The sequence below is a fragment of the Salvelinus sp. IW2-2015 genome, linkage group LG26 (genome assembly GCF_002910315.2).
Source record: "Salvelinus sp. IW2-2015 linkage group LG26, ASM291031v2, whole genome shotgun sequence".
Lineage (NCBI taxonomy): Eukaryota > Metazoa > Chordata > Actinopteri > Salmoniformes > Salmonidae > Salvelinus > Salvelinus sp. IW2-2015.
In genome coordinates, this window is record NC_036866.1 from 33,838,395 (window position 1) to 33,855,371 (window position 16,977).

General features: G+C 41.5%; 1 protein-coding gene across 2 annotated transcripts in view; it reads left to right on the forward strand.

The window, feature by feature from the left end:
• The first annotated feature begins 3,199 nt into the window (after window positions 1–3,199).
• LOC111953107 (protein BANP-like) overlaps window positions 3,200–16,977 on the forward strand; it is an 83,906-nt gene continuing 70,128 nt past the window's right edge. The window contains exons 1-2 of one of the 2 annotated variants that reach the window (XM_023972207.2): window positions 3,200–3,326; window positions 15,140–15,218. In XM_023972207.2, coding sequence (XP_023827975.1) covers window positions 15,149–15,218 — 70 coding nt within the window. In that variant the 5' untranslated portion in view covers window positions 3,200–3,326; window positions 15,140–15,148. The remainder of the gene's footprint in view (window positions 3,327–15,139; window positions 15,219–16,977) is intronic. The other variant, XM_023972206.2, reaches the window with a different exon arrangement.

The window sequence follows — 16,977 nt, forward strand, 5'->3', positions numbered from 1 at the left end:
AAACATAACGATGATCATTATGGCCAAACATTTCTATTTTTGTTTCATCAGACCAGAGGACATTTCTCCAAAAAGTACGATCTTTGTCCCTATGTGCAGTTGCAAACCATAGTCTGGCTTTTTTTATGGCGGTTTTGGAGGAGTGGCTTCTTCCTTGCTCAGCGGCCTTTCAGGTTATGTCGATATAGGACTTGTTTTACTGTGGATATAGATACTTTTGCAGCTGTTTCATCCAGCATCTTCACAAGGTCCTTTGCTGTTGTTCTGGGATTGATTTGCACTTTTCGCACCATAGTACGTTCATCTCTAGGAGACAGAATGCGTCTCCTTCCTGAGCGGTATGATGGCTGCGTGGTCCCATTGTGTTAAAACTTGCGTACTATTGTTTGTACAGATGAACGTGGTACCTTCAGGCATTTGGAGATTGCTCCCAAGGATGAACCAGACTTGTGGAGGTCTACAATTTTTTTCTGAGGTCTTAACTGATTGAAGGTAGGCCTTGAAATACATCTACCGGTACACCTCCAATTGACTCAAATTATGTCAAGTAGACTAACAGAAGCTTCTAAAGCCATGACATAATTTTATGGAATTTTCCAAGCTGTTTAAAGGCACTGTCAAATTAGTGTATGTAAACTTCTGACCCACTGGAATTGTGATACAGTGAGTTATAAGTGAAATAATCTGTCTGTAAACAATTGTTTGAAAAATTACTTGTGTCATGCACAAAGTAAATGTCCTAACCGACTTGCCAAAACTATAGTTTGTTAACAAGAAATGTGTGGAGTGGTTGAAAAACGAGTTTTAATGACTCCAACCTAAGTGTATGTAAACTTCCGACTTCAACTGTACATAGATGGCTGTTGTTTGCAGGATAAGAAGTGTAATAATAAACATGTCAGACAAGTTCTCCAAATAATTATATCTGTCATTTTTTAATGTATCTATAACCAAGAACCAAGAAAATAAGAACAAAATATTATCTTTCCCTATACCACCCACCCATGGACAAAGAGAACCATTTTAAAATTCTAAATGATATTTATATATTTATAAATTCAATGTAGAGCATAGTTCTATTGACCTCTTTTCCGTATCTATGGCGTGGTTTGTGTCATTGATGTTGTCGTTTTAGGTCCTGGTGTGATGTAATGCCGCATTTACCTGCTAGTCGGAACTAGGAAACTCAGCTTTTCTCCATAATTGTCGGCTCCACGCTCTCTAAAGCCTCCATGCACAGGGTTGCCATATTCAGGATTTTCCGGAAAATTGTAGTCTATTAATTTCTATGCCATTGTAGGCTACTGTAGTCTACCATTTGATACAATAAATATGTTGAATATGTTGAAATTACGATATAACTGGAGTCATTGCAAATCAATCTGTGCCACTTGTGTAGCCTGCTTGGAGCTGGCAAACAGATTTAATAAATATCCTATAACTCAGTTTGTTGTTGTATCCTTGTGTTATTATGCAATTATTAATGGCCATGTTTAGTTAAATTAAATTCAAAGTTATCATTTTCAAAGTTATCATATTGTGATCATGGTCACAGCTCTATCACAAATGTATCATACTCCACATTTAATGTCAGTTTCACTGTGGACTACTGTCAGTTTCACTGTGAGATGTTGTCCTATCAAGGGCTATAGGCTACCTGCATCTATACTGAACAAAAATATAAACGCAACATGCAACAATTTCTACAATTTTACTGAGTTCATATAAGGAAATCATGTAATTGAAATAAATTAATTTGGCCCTAATCTATGGGTTTCACATGACTGGGCATGGATGCAGTCATGGGTGGGGCTGGGAGAGCATAGGCCCATCCACATGGCAGCCAAGCCTACCCACTGGGGAGCCAGGCCCAGCTAATCAGAATGCCACAAACGGGCTTTATTACAGACATAAATACTTCTCAGCACCCATTCAATTCTCTGGCAATAGCTCTGGTGGACATTCCTGCAGTCATTCCTGCAGGCAGCATGTCAATGCTCTCTCTAAACTTGAGACATAACTTGAGACATATGTGGCTTTGTGTTGTGTGACAAAACTGCACATTTTAAAGTGGCCTTTTATTGTCCCCCAGCACAAGGTGCACCTGTGTAATGATCATGCTGTTTAATCAGCTTCTTGATATGCCACACCTGTCAGGTGGATGGATTATATTGGCAAAGGAGAAATGCTCACTAACAGGGATGTAAAGAAGTTTGTGCACAAAATTGAAGAAGTAAGCTTTTTTTGCATATGGAAAATGTCTGGGATTTTGTATTTCAGCTCATGAAACATGGGACCAACACTTAACATGTTGCGTTTATATTTTTGTTCAGTATAGCTCAGTAAACCATGGCAAAGTTGAATTGCAATTATAAACCCAGATTTTAGTCAGAAACCTATGCCTATTGACTTATTTCAATCTCGCAAATAGGCCATTTATAAAGGTTTGCAGTCTTAACATCTGATAATAATAATATAATAACGGCACAATTGCCAGAGAATTGCCTAACATTTTTTTTTTAAGTTAATCCCAGTGTTTCTTGCACAGAGATTTTGAGATCCTCTGTCCAATTTATCACTCAAACTCACCTGTCAGATTTATATATAGTTATGCACATTCACAAACAGGATTTATCTACAATTATAAACGGTGTGGTTTGAGCCCTAAATGCTGATTGGTTGAAAGCCGTGGTATATCAGACTGTGTACCACAGGAAGGAGAAAAAATATACTTTTTACTATTCTAATTACGTTGGTAAGCAGTTTATAATAGCAATAAGGCACATAAAGGGGTTTGTGGTATATGGCCAATATACCACGGCTAAAGGGTATGTCCTAAGAACATCTAAATACCACACCTCCTCGGCCTTACTGCTTAATAATAGCAGTCAAAACAAGTTAAATCGACATCCATTGATGGAAAATGATCTGGAGAGTTTAATAATGTCAATGTATCTTATCTTTTCTCTTGCGAAATTCTTAAACTCTCAATTATTTTGATGTTAAACTAAATTTAGCTTCTTAGCCTATATCGTTAAAATTACGTCGATATTTAGCTTGATAACGTTATGGAAAAAGGGTTTGATGGATAAATGTGGCAACTCGTCTCTCGCTGAAAAAAAATAAAACGTCGGCTAGTTTTAAGCACTTGTGAGCTGGTTTTCAGAGCTCACTGGTTAGACATGTTTTGCTAGAACCTGGCAACCCTGCCATCGCAGCGGGTGGTTAGTGAAGAAACTGAGGCGAAGTTCAGGCTTTTTCTCTCGCGAGGAAGGACGCCGTTATCGAAATCCCTACAAACAACACGAGAATTCAACATTCACACGGTAATATAACCCAATCTAACACCGTACATACCCGGTGAGCCAGAAGTGGAGATACTGTATGCTTTGAACCTGCATTCAACATTTCATTTTGAGGACTATTAATATAAGATAAACCACATAAATTTACAACGCGGCCACGGATATGGGCATTGAGGCCTAGTGTACCATTGTATTGCGTGCTTGTTGAACTTGTGGCTAGCTACCGCTAATGCGAATTATAAATGGTTAACGTTAGTTAGCTAGTTTAGTGTACCTTCTGCAATGGCAATTGTTTTTGCCCTGATATATTACATATAAATACACAACTGTGACTGAATTTGTAGCCTCCTTTTTGTTGACGTTTTGTAAGATATGGCAGCATTCAGAAATGTTATTCCTTATTTACCATGCAAGTTAGCCCAGCTAGCTAAGTAGCCCACCTGCCGGGTAATGTCTGACATGTTAGTTAGTTTACTACTGTAATCATGGTTTGTCATGCAATAGTTTATCGTTCAGAATTTCTGCTGTTAAGAATACACATATACATGGATGAATCTAGGCTTATCTAGAATGTAAATTAGACGGGCTAACTAGCGAACTTCTTTACAACTCACTTGAATTGGCCTATGTCAACGTTTCCCAAACTTACTGGGGGACCCCAAAGGCTGTACTTTTTTTGTTTAACCCTAGCAGTTCACGGCTTATTCAAAAAATCTAAGTTTGATCATTTGAATCAGCTTTGTGGGGTTTCGAGGACCGAGTTTGTGAAACGCTGGCCTAGATATTAACTAGCTAGCTACATGCAATGGTGGACAGTCATGATTTAGGCTCAGGGACTTATTCAGTAACGTTACGTCGATTCTGTGGAAAAACCTTAAACGGAAGCAAACCGGGAGGGACCTACCTAAATTTGTCCAATAGAAACTCGAATTCGTTGCAAAACTGAACCGTTTGGACTAGTGATTACACCATAGGTTTTAGCTAGTTTAGATTCAATATCAAGACTTAGAATATCTGCAACTTTCTTGTTTAAAGTTAGGTTGTAAACATATTGTCAGCGAATGAAGACATGCTGTATCATTTGTGCACAGTCGCCTGTTCGTTCAAGTTCAGACATCTAGCTTTAATTGTAGTGCCATACCTCTATTTACTATTGCCAACAAGATAATGACCATAATTAAGTGTAAATTGTTGATAAATAAAGCTATTTATTTTCACACCCCTCCACACAGTGGTGTTCAAACCAAAATCCAGATATTTGCAATTAGGTACAGGTGGACCCTTTGCGCCACTGTAGGCTGCTACACAATATCCCATGATTAGTAGGCAAAGTTGGACACATGACACATAAGCTATGTTTAAATGCCCATACTGTATACTACATTTAATGACTATATACTATTAGTTCATTCTAGTATACTGTAAACCATGGGTGGGCAACTTCAGTCCTCGAGGTCCTGATTGGTGTCACTTTTTCTTCATCCCTAGCAAACAGCTGATTAATCAAATTGCATTCTAAACTGAAGATCATGATTAGGTGATTATTGGAGTCAGGTGTGTTAGCTGGGGCAAAACTGTGACAGGCCCTCGGACTGGAATTGCCCACCCCGCTGTAAACAAACGGTATCCTTTCAGTTGAGCGTACTAACGCTTCGCCTGTCTACCTGAAGTTGGTGCTGTTGCTATGCAGCCTCTTGCTAGCGTAACAAATTACTAGCTAGACATTGTATGACTTTGTGTGTGTTCTTGAATTCAATATGGAGTGCCAGAGTGCACTCTGAGTTACTAAATTCAGAGAGTTGTCAGATTGTCCGTTTTTAAATTCAGAGCGTTTCTCCCTGGGGGCGTTCAAGGCACACACTGGACGCTCTTACCGAGGAGCAGGGTTGTTTCGTTCTGACCTTAGCTTGGGTGCTTGACTGCTTCTCTAACTGGCTAACTACTTCCAGACACAAATGAGAGAACACCTCAATCTGACCATTCTACTCGCCCTAGCAGAGGTGGTTGGCAGTTTTCATGTTATCCAGAGCATTGGTGACTGTAAATGTGCTGCTGGCAACAATTTAATTACGCTTTGTTTTGCCAACGTTTAATTACACAGGCCATATTCAATGGGTGTTGAGTGTTTGTAAATTCATCATTTATTCTGTGCTCTGTAACACTCAGGCGAGAGTGCTCCGAACGGAGATAGCCAGAGCGAATTTACAAAAGCACCTGAATGTCCATTGAGAACGCACGACGACTATACCATTTAGTTAAGAATGACGGGAATAATCAAGTCAATAAACGTTGGGTAGTTCATTAGATAGCATATAGTTAATATACTGGCAAGTTTGATGTATTGGTAGCCAACTAATGTCAGATAGCTAGCAAACATACCTGCTGTAATGATATGCTATGTGGCTCGTAAGGATAGCGTAGCTAACAAATTGTCAACCAACGTAATGTGTAAGGTAACTTATTTGAAAAGTCATTACTTTATTACATTGCTCTACATTTTCCTAACATTTGTCAGAATTAGTTAAAGCAATGAATTTGTATCCACTCTCGTCGGACTTCTGCTGCATATTTTCTTCAAAACTGAAAACGACGTGAAGCCACACCCATTTTCTGAAGAATTGCATTATGGGGCCTAATTATTTTGGCGAATGTAGTACGACATCTGGGAACTTTTGCCATACTAACTATATCTGTACTATGACCAATAAGCATACTATATACTCAATTTACGTCATAAATAGTACGGTTAGTATGAGTATTTAAATTTATACACTATATATACAAAAGTATGTGGACACCCTTCAAATTAGTGGGTTTGGCTATATCAGCCACACTTGTGGCTGACAAGTCTATAAAATCGAGCACATAGCCTTGCAATCTCCATAGACAATCATTGGCAGTAGAGTGGCATTACTGAAGAGCTCAGTGACTTTAAACGTGGCACCATCATAGGATGACACCTTTTCCAACAAGTCAGTTCGTCAAATTTCTACCCTGCTAGAGGTGCCCCGGTCAACTGTAAGTGCTGTTATTGTGAAGTGGAAACTTGCAGGAGCAACAACGGCTCAGCCGCTAAGTGATAAGCCACACAAGCCCACAGAATGGGACCGCCGAGTGCTGAAGCGAGTAGGGCATAAAAATTGTCTGTCCTTGGTTGCAACATTCACTAACGAGTTCCAAACTGACTCTGGAGGCAACGTCAGCACAAGAACTATTCGTCTGGCGCTTCATGAAATTAGTTCTTATGGCTGAGGAGCTGCACTCAAGCCTAAGATCAACATTCTCAAGGACAAGCGTCGGCTGGAGTGGTGTAAAGCTCGACGCCATTGGACTCTGGAACAGTGGAAACGCGTTCTCTGGAGTGATGAATCACGCTTCACCATTTGGCAGTCGGACTAATCTGAGTTTGGCGGATGCCAGGAGAATGCTACCTGCCCCAATACATAGTGCCAACTGTAAACTTTGGTGGAGGAGGCTGTATTAAAAAAACTTTTTTTGTATCTAGCCCCTTTTTCTCACCAATTTCATGATATCCAAATGCGATCCAATTATGATCTTGTCTCATCGCTGCAACTCTCCAACGTGCTCGGGAGAGGCGAAGGTCGAGTCATGCGTCCTCCAAAACCTGACCCGCCAAACTGTGCTCCTTAACATCTGCCTGCTTAACCCAGAAGCCAGCTGCACCAGTGTGTCGGAGGAAACACTGTTCAACTGATGACCGAAGTCAGCCTGCAGGCGCCCGGCCCAACACAAGGAGTCGCTAGAGTGCAATGAGCCAGGTAAAGCCCCCACGGCCATACCCTCCCCTAACTTGGACGATGCTGGGCCAATTGTGCGCCGCCCTATAGGACTCCCGGTCACGGCCGGTTGTAACACAGCCTGGGATCGAACACGGGTCTGTAGTGACGCTTCAAGCACTGCAATGCAGTGCCTTAGACCGCTGCGCCACTTGGGAAGCCACTGGGGCTATTTTTCTTCCTTTTGGCTAGGCATCTTAGTTCTAGTGAAGGGAAAGCTTAACACTACAGCATACAATGACATTCTGTGCAAACGATTCTGTGCTTCCAACTTTGCGGCAACAGTTTGGGGAAGGCCCTTTCCTGTTTTAGCATGACAATGCCCCCATGCACAAAGCGAGGTGCATAAAGAAATGATTTGTCGAGATTGGTGTGGAAGAACTTGACTGGACTGCACAGAGCCTTGACCTCAACCCCATCTTTGGGATGAATTGGAATGCCGACTGCAAGCCAGGCCTAATCACCCAACATCAGTGCCCGACCTCACTAATGCTTGTGGCTGAATGGAAGCAAGTGTGTTACTGGCCCACAATACCCCATAAAGTGGAATTATGTTTTTAGAAATGTTTGCAAATTAATTAAATTAAAAGCTTAAGTGTCATGAGTCAATATGTATTCAACCCCTTTGTTATGGCAGTCTAAATTATATCAAGAGTAAAAATGTACTTGACAAGTCTCATAATAAGTTGCACTGTGTGCAACACAGGAGGTTAGTGTCACCTTCATTGGGGAGGACGTGCTTGTGGTAATGGCTGGAGGGAAATCAGTGGAATGATATTAAATACATCAAACGCATGGTTTCCATTTGTTTGATACCATTCCATTTGTTCTGTTCCAGCCTCCACTGGTGTGCAATAATAGTTAACATGATTAAAAAAAAAAAATCTCATCTCTGTACCTCACACATACAGATAATTGTAAGGTCCCTCAGCCTAGGAGTGGATTTCAAACACCGATTCAACCACAAAGACCAGTGAGGTTTCCAATTCCTCGCAAAGAAGGGCACCTATTGGTAGATTGGTAAAAAAGAAAGCAGACATTGAAAATCCCTTTGACCATTGTGAAATGAATTACACTTTGGATTGTGTATCAATATACCCAGTCACTACAAAGATACAGGCGTCCTTCACCAACTCTGTTGCCGGAGAGGAAAGAAACCATTCGGGGATTTCACCATGAGGCCAATGGTAACATTAAAACAGTTAGAGTTTAATGGCTGTGATAGGATTAAGCTGAGGATGGATCAACAACATTGTAGTTACTCCACAATACTAACCTAAATGACAGAGTGAAAAGAAGGTATCCTGTACAGAATAAAAATATTCCAAAACATACATCCTGTTTGCAATAAGGTACTAAAGTAAAACTACAGAAAATGTGGCAAAGAAATGAACTCTTATGTCCTGAATACAGCACGCTATGTTTGTGGCAATTCCAACACATTACTAAGTACCACTCTTCATATTTTCGCGCAAGGTGGTGGCTGCATCATGTTATGGGTATGCTTGTCATCGGCAAGGACTAGAGAGCTTTTATTTTTTTTTATTTATTTTTTTAATATAAATAAAAAGCTAAGCATAGGCAAAATCCTAGAGGAAAAGCTGGTTCATTCTGCTTTCTTGAAAATGGCTGTCTAGCAATGATCAACAACCAACTTGACAGAGCTTTTGCAAATATTGTACAATCCAGGTGTGCAAAGCTCTAATAGACTAACATCATGATCAAACCGGCTCAGCGCGTGTGTGCTCCATCGTGCGCATGTTGAGTTTGTTTATCCCCACCAGACATAATCAGGACACGCAGGTTGAAATATCAAAACGAACTCTGAACCAACTATATACATTTGGGGACAGGTCGAAATACATATGAAACATTCATGGACATATAAATCATTTTATTGTTCACATACATGTGTTTAGCAGATGTTATAGCGGGTGTAGCGAAATGCTTGTGTTTCTAGCTCCGACAGTGCAGTAATATCTAACAAGTAATATCTAACAATTTCACAACCTATACCCAACACACACAAGTCTAAGTAAAGGAATGTAATTAAGAATATATAAATATATGGATGAGCAATATCAGTGCGGCATAGACTAAGATACAGTAGAATAGTATAGAATACAGTGTATATATATATATATATATATATATATGTATGTGTGTGTATATGTATATGTATATATGTGAGATGAGTAATGCAAGATATGTAAACATTATTAAAGTGACTAGTGTTCCGTTTGTTAAAGTGGCCAGTTATTTAAAGTCTATGTATATAGGCAGTAGCCTCTACAGGCTAGTGATGGCTATTTTACAGTCTGATGGCCTTAAGATAGAAGCTGTTTTTCAGTCTCTCGGTCCCAGCTTTGATGCATCTGTACTGGCCTCGCCTTCTGGATGATAGCAGGGTGAACAGGCAGTGGCTTGGGTGGTTGTTGTCCTTGATTATATTTTTTACCTTCCTGTGACATCGGGTGCTGTAGGTGTACTGGAGGGCAGGTAGTTTACCCCCGGCGATGTGTTGGGCAGACCGCACCACCCTCTGGAGAGCCCTGCAGTTGCGAGCGATGCAGTTGCCGTACCAAGCGGTGATGCAGCCCGATAGGTTGCTCTCAATTGTGCATCTGTAAAAGTTTGAAGGTTTTGGGTGAAAAGCCATATTCTTTCAGCCTCCTGAGTTTGCGGCTTCTTTACCACACTGTGTGGGTGGACCATTTTTCAGTTTGTCAGTGATGTGTGCGCCGAGGCTTTCCACCTTCTCCACTGCGGTCCCGTCTGTAGATAGGGGGGTGCGCCCTCTGCTGTTTCCTGAAGTCCAAGATCAGCTCCTTTGTTTTGTTGACGTTGAGTGAGAGGTTATTTTCCTGGCACCACACTCCCAGAGCCCTCACCTCTTCCATGTAGGCTGTCTCGTCATTGTTGGTAATCAAGCCTACTACTGTTGTGTCGTCTGCAAACTTGATGATTAAGTTGAAGGTGTGCTTGGCCTAGCAGTCATGGGTGAGCAGGGAGTACAGGAGGGGGCTGAGCACACACCCTTGTGGGGCCCCAATGTTGAGGATCAGCGAAGTGGACGTGTTGTTTCCTACCTTCACCACCTGGGGGTGACCCGTCAGGAAGTCCAGGACCCAGTTGCACAGGGTGGGGTCCAGGACCGAGTTGCACAGGGTGGGGTTCAGACCTAGGGCCTCGAGCTTGATGATGAGCTTGGAGGGTACTATGGTGTTGAATGCTGAACTATAGTCTATGAACAGCATTCTTACATAGGTATACCTCTAATCCAGATGGGATAGGGCGGTGTGATGGCGATTGCATCGTCTGTGGATCTATTTGAGGCGGTAAGAAAATTGAAGTGGGTTTAGGGTGACAAGCTAGCTTGTTGTTGCTAGCAAATTTGTCCTGGGATATAGACATTGGGTTGTAATTTTACCTGAAATGTACAAGGTCCTTTTTTTTGCTGAATCTTTGTAGAATATTGACCAATTTTTAGTAACACAAAATCGTGTGTTCTCTACTCTGACAATTCATATGTAACAGTATAACTTTAGTACGTCCCCTCGCCCCGACCTCGGGCGCGAACCAGGGACCCTCTGCACACATCAACAACGGTCACCCACAAGCTCGTTAGCCATCGCTCCACAAAAGCCGCGGCCCTCAGAGCAAGGGAACCACTACTTCTAGGTTTCAGAGCAAGTGACGTAACTGATTGAAACGCTATTAGCGCGTACCCGCTAACTAGCTAGCCATTTCACATCCGTTACACTCACCCCCTTTCAACCTCCTCTTTTTCCGCAGCAACCAGTGATCCAGGTCAACAGCATCAATGTAACAGTATAACTTTAAACCGTCCCCTCACCCCGACACGGGCACGAACCAGGACCCTCTGCACACATCAACAACGGTCGCCCACGAAGCATCGTTACCCATCGCTCCACAAAGCCGCGGCCCTGCAGGGCAAGGGGAAACCCTACTTCAAGTCTCAGAGCAAGTGACGTAACCGATTGAAACGCTATTAGCGCTACCTGCTAACTAGCTAGCCATTTCACATCCGTTACACTCATCCCCTTTCGACACCTCCTTTTCCGCAGCAACCAGTGATCCGGGTCATGGCACCAATAACAGTATAACTTAAACCGTCCCCTCGCCCCGACACGGCGCGAACCAAGGACCCTCTGCACACATCAACAACGGTCGCCCACGAAGCATCGTTACCCATCGCTCCACAAAGGCCGCGGCCCTTGCAGAGCAAGGGGAAACCCTACTTCAAGTCTCAGAGCAAGTGACGTAACCGATTGAAATGCTATTAGCGCGTACCCGCTAACTAGCTAGCCATTTCACATCCATTACACATACATAGATAAAAGGGCAAACCTAGTTAGTTTTTAGTAATCTCTCCTAGTCCTTCTTCTGTGGATTTTATATGGCTGTTGGCAGCCAACTTTAAGGTGCATTACTGCCACCAACTGGACTGGAGTGTGGACCTCATTCATCTTTCAATCACCCTCATGGATATATGCTCCTGAAAACTATTGAGGAGATGGGAGAGGTAGGACTTGCAGCATGTCTAGCATCTAAAATAGAACCATTGCGCATGCCTGTGTGGTCAGCATGTTACCCAGAAAGACTCACTGCTGTAATCGCTGCCAAAGTTGATTTTAACATGTTGACTCAGGTGTGAATGCTTATGTAAATCAGATATTTTTGTATTTCATTTTAGAAAAATTTGCTAACATTTCTAAAAATGCATGAATCCATTTTGAATTCAGGCTGTAACTCAACCAAATGTGGAATAAGTCAAGGGGTATGAATACTTTCTGAAGGCACTCTACATCTCAGTATAAAGTAGCTTCTTTGTCTTTCTAGATGAGAAGACGAGAGGATGCCACTTAAGCAGTGGTGTAAAGTACTTAAGTAAAAATACTTTCAAGTAATACTTCAGTAGATTTTTGGGGTGTCTGTACTTTACATTTTTGACGACTTTTACTTCACTACATTCCTCAAGAAAATAATATACTTTTTACTCCCTACATTTTCCTTGACACCCAAAAGTACTATTTTGAATGCTTATCAGGACAGGAAAACGGTCCAATTCGTGCACTTATCAAGAGAACATCCCTGGTCATCCCTACTATCTCTGTTCTGGCGGATTCACTAAACACAAATGCTTTGTTTGTAAATGATGTCTGAGTGTTGGAGCGTGCCCCTGGCTATCTGTAAATTATAAAAGAAAAAAAAGATAATAATAGAAGGAATTTGAAATTATTTATACTTTTACTTTTGATACTTAAGTATATTTAAAACAAAATACTTTTGGACTTTTACACAAGTAGTATTTTACTGGGTGACTTTCACTTTTACTCAAGTCATTTTCTATTAACTTATCTTTACTTTTACTCAAGTATGACAATTGGGTACTTTTTCCACCACTGCCCTTAAGGCACCCACATTAGGATGCTTGCTCAACAAGAAGCCAACACTCTACCTGTTATTATTAGTTCTATGACCCAGACCCACTCAGGTAAAACTTCACACAGGGAATAGAGCAGGAAATAAATCAGACTCTTTCTCAGTTGTTTTCTCCTTGAATCTGGGGCCCTGTCCAGAACCCAAGAGGAAAAAAATCAAGGACAATCAATAAAATACTTAATTCAACCTGAATTTCAAACAGGGTTAGGGTTGAGTGCCCTCTGGTGGAAATCTGGTATTTTGACAAATGGAACCAGACAGTAACCACTTATTACTATTACCTACATTTGATTAACTGAGTTTATAGATATTTAATAATATTGACAATAAAATGTATACTTTTACTAGCTACAAGGCTAAGAGCACATTCATTTCTCAGTTGCAGGGCATAGCTCAAGTAGTCAGTTCTTCAGTCATCTTATATCGACCTTGAGGTAATTTGCCTGTTATTTGCAGGTTGGAATATTGAAATGATGAGTTACTCATATTCTATGCCATGTCAGGATATGTGGCCCTCTAATCAAGCCTAGTAAATTCACATGACTCAACCAATATTGAAACAAATGTATCCCAGTCCCCAATCAGTGAGTGGTGATATGTGCCAAACTAGTTAAGTGCCTCATCCTTGAATTATGAGGTCCAGTTAAGCAAAAGGAACAGAACAAATCACATTTTAATTGTCACATGCTTCGTAAACAACAGGTGTAGACTAACAATGAAATGCTTACTTACGGGCCCATCCCAACAATGTAGAATACAATAAATAAATAATAATATTTTTTTCTATTATTATTATTATTATTATTATTAACACAATGAATAAATACACAATGAGCAATGATAGCTTGGCTATAAACATAGGGTACCAGTACTGAGTCGATGTGCAGGACTACAAGGAATTGGGCTATTGAGGTAGATATGTACAGATAGGTAGGGGTAAAGTGACTAGGCAACAGGATAAATAATAGACAGTAGCAGCAGTGTATGTGATGAGTGTGTAAATGTGTGTGTGGTGAATATGTGCCTGTGTAAGTGTGTGAATCCAGTGCGTGTGTGCATAGTCAAAAAGAGTTGACTATGCACATACACAAGATGTTCTCAATGGTGCAGGTGTATAACTTTGAGGATCTGAGGGCACATGCCAAATATTTTCAGCCTCCTGAGGGGGAAGAGTTGTTGCCGTGCCCTCTTATTTTTATTTTTCCTCCCCCAATTTCGTGGTATCCAATTGGTAGTAGTTACAGTCTTGTCTCATCGCTGCAACTCCCGTACGGACTCGGAAGAGGCGAAGGTCGAGAGCCATGCGTCCTCCGAAACACAACCCAACCTAGCCGCACTGCTTCTTGACACAACGCACATCCAACCCGGAAGCCAGCAGCACCACTGTGTCGGAGGAAACATGCACAGCGTGCACTGCGCCCGGCCCGCCACAGGAGTTGCTGGTGCGAGATGAGACAAGGATATCCCTGCCGGCCAAACCCTCCCTAACCCGGACGACGCTGGGCCAATTGTGCGTCGCCCCCTGGACCTCCCGGTCGCGACCGAGCCTGGGCTCGAACCCAGAGTCTCTGGTGGCACAGCTAGCACTGCGATGCAGTGCCTTAGAACACTGCGCCACCCGGGAGGCCGCCGTGCCCTCTTCATAACTGTGTTGGTGTGTTTGGACCATGATAGATCCTTAGCGATGTGGACACAGGATCTTGAAGCTCTCAACCCGCTCAACCAGTTCGGCCCTCCGTTTCCTGTAGTCCACGATAAGCTCCTTTGTCTTGCCCACATTGAGGGAGAGGTCTTTGACCTCCTCCCAGTAGGCTGTCTCATAATCGTTAATGATCAGGCCCACCACCTTCGTGTCATGGGCGAACTTGATGATGGTGTTGGAGTCGTGTGCGGCCACACAGTCATGGGTGAACAGGGAGTACAGCAGGGGACAAAGCACGCACCCCAGAGGGGCCCCCGTGTTGAGGGTCAACGTGACGGATGTGTTGTTGCCTACCCTCACCACCTGGAGGCGGCCCGTCAGGAAGTCCAGGAACCAGTTGCAAAGGGAGGTGTTCAGTCCCAGGAACTTAACTTAGTGATATCTTGGAGGGCATTATGGTGTTGAATACTGAGCTGTAGTCTATTAACAGCGTTCTCAAATAGGTGTTTCTTTTGTCCAGGTGGGAAAGGGCTGTGTGGAGTGCAATAGAGATTGCGTCGTCTGTGGCTCTGTTTGGGCATTAAGTGAATTGGAGTGGGTACAGGGTTTCTGGGATGATGGTGTTGATATGAGCCATAACCAGCCTTTCAAAGCTTTTCATGGCTACAGATGTGAGTGATATGGGACGGAAGTAATTTTGACAGGTTACATTGGTGTTCTTGGGCACAAGGACTATAGTGGTCTGCTTGAAACATGTAGCACAGACATCAAGTTTTCTTTTTAGAACAACCCCCTTTGTCAAACTGTTTTATTCGCTTATTGCTGATTGTCATAAATTCACTGACATTGGGATTGAAGAGCCAGAGAATGTCAAGGCTCTTTTTATTTGCAATAATGATGTTGTTTTGTGGTCCTCTCTGGCTATACAGGTCTGAATAATGTCGGAACAAGATTTGGCGGAAATAGTGCAGATAGCAGTGGAGGACTTGGGCCAGGGCGACCAGACTGGTAAGATCTATATTACAGACCACAAAGTTCTGTCCAATCACCATAACTAGGGCCATGTGACCTGACAAGGAAAACCACAAGGGGGAAATTGCTGGCTCTCGATAAATGTCATGCTAATACATCCAAAAATGTCTCGATACATCCTTTAGTCTGTATTGAAAAGGAAAGGTTCACCACTGACTAACTATCCATTGGCTAATGGTGAAGCTTCACTTCTGGCTTTAGATGTTTTATTTTAATGGTAGCTACTACCCATGTGGGTACATTAGCAACGGTCATCGAAATTGTTAAAAGGTTTTAAAAACAATTCTAAAATTGAAAATGGATTTTTACAATCTATCAGATATCGACAGAATAATAGCACATCATATTTTTTACTGGCATGGACAAATAATGTTGGGTCATTGTCCTGTTGAAAACAAATTATAGTCTCACTAAGGTCAAACCAGATGGCCGGAATTCATACATACACACATTTTGCTAATGTATCGGGTATTTAAAAAAAATATTCTTTGTTAAAATAAAGTTAAAGATATTTGCATAAATAAACCAGGTTATAACCGTTGCAGAAATGTTACACTAAATATCTGCGTGCACTATTTCTGAAAAGACTGCGCACACACACAAATATTGAGATTTCTAAACTTGGCACATGCCATACATACACATGTTTCCCGTTATAAATCAGACCTGAATGAAAAAGTGTGCACGCGTAAACACGCATTATAACTCTTCCTGAATAGTGCCCATCATTCACCTTTTATGGTGATAATAATGCTGTTATTTGCTGTATACTTTGGAATTAGGCCAAGACAGTATATCTAAAGGAAATATCAATGGCGAACTTGATCAAATGTCTTTGGCGGTGTTGGCAAAATCATTTTTTTGCAGTGACATTTGCTGTATCTGACCGTTTCAAATTGTTGTGGACCTGTAAACAGATTGTTTGAATTCAATAATGTTTTGCATTTACTTTCTCCTGAACCTAAATATGCTGGACTGCCTGCGATTTCTGAAACATTGTCTACTCTGAAAAAAATGAAAAACAACAGTAGGCCTATTTACAGTGGTAGCCTATACATTTCAATGCAAAAGATCAACTGTCTATTCACCTGTTAAATTATACTGTATGTTATAAACCGTGCTTCCTTTCGGATGCATAGAGCAAAAACGTGACATTATAATAATCTAATAGGCCCAATGAAATGAGAGATGCACATGGTAATTTGTTGTATGGCTATTTCGGGAATATGAACTCATGGCCAGAAAAGGTAGAATGGTTATGATATACAGTACCAGTCAAAAGTTTGGACACACTTACTCATTAAGGGTTTTTCTTTATTTTTACTATTTTCTACATTTTAGAATAATAGTAAAGACATCAAAACTATGAAATAACACATAGAATCATGTAGTAACCAAAAAAGTCTTAATATTTTATATTCTTCAAAGTAGCCACCCTTTGCCTTGATGACAGTTTTGCACACTCGGTATTCTTTCAGCCAGCTTCACCTGGAATGCTTTTCCAACAGTCCCGAAGGAGTTCCCACATATGCTGAGCACTTGTTGGCTGCTTTTCCTTTACTCTGTGGTCCAACTCATCCCAAACCATCTCAATTGGATTGAGGTCAGGTGATTGTGGAGGCCAGGTCATCTAATGCAGCACTCTGTCACTCTCCTTCTTGCTCAAATAGCCCTTACACAGCCAGGAGGTGTGTTGGGTCATTGTCCTGTTGAAAACAAATTATACTCTCACTAA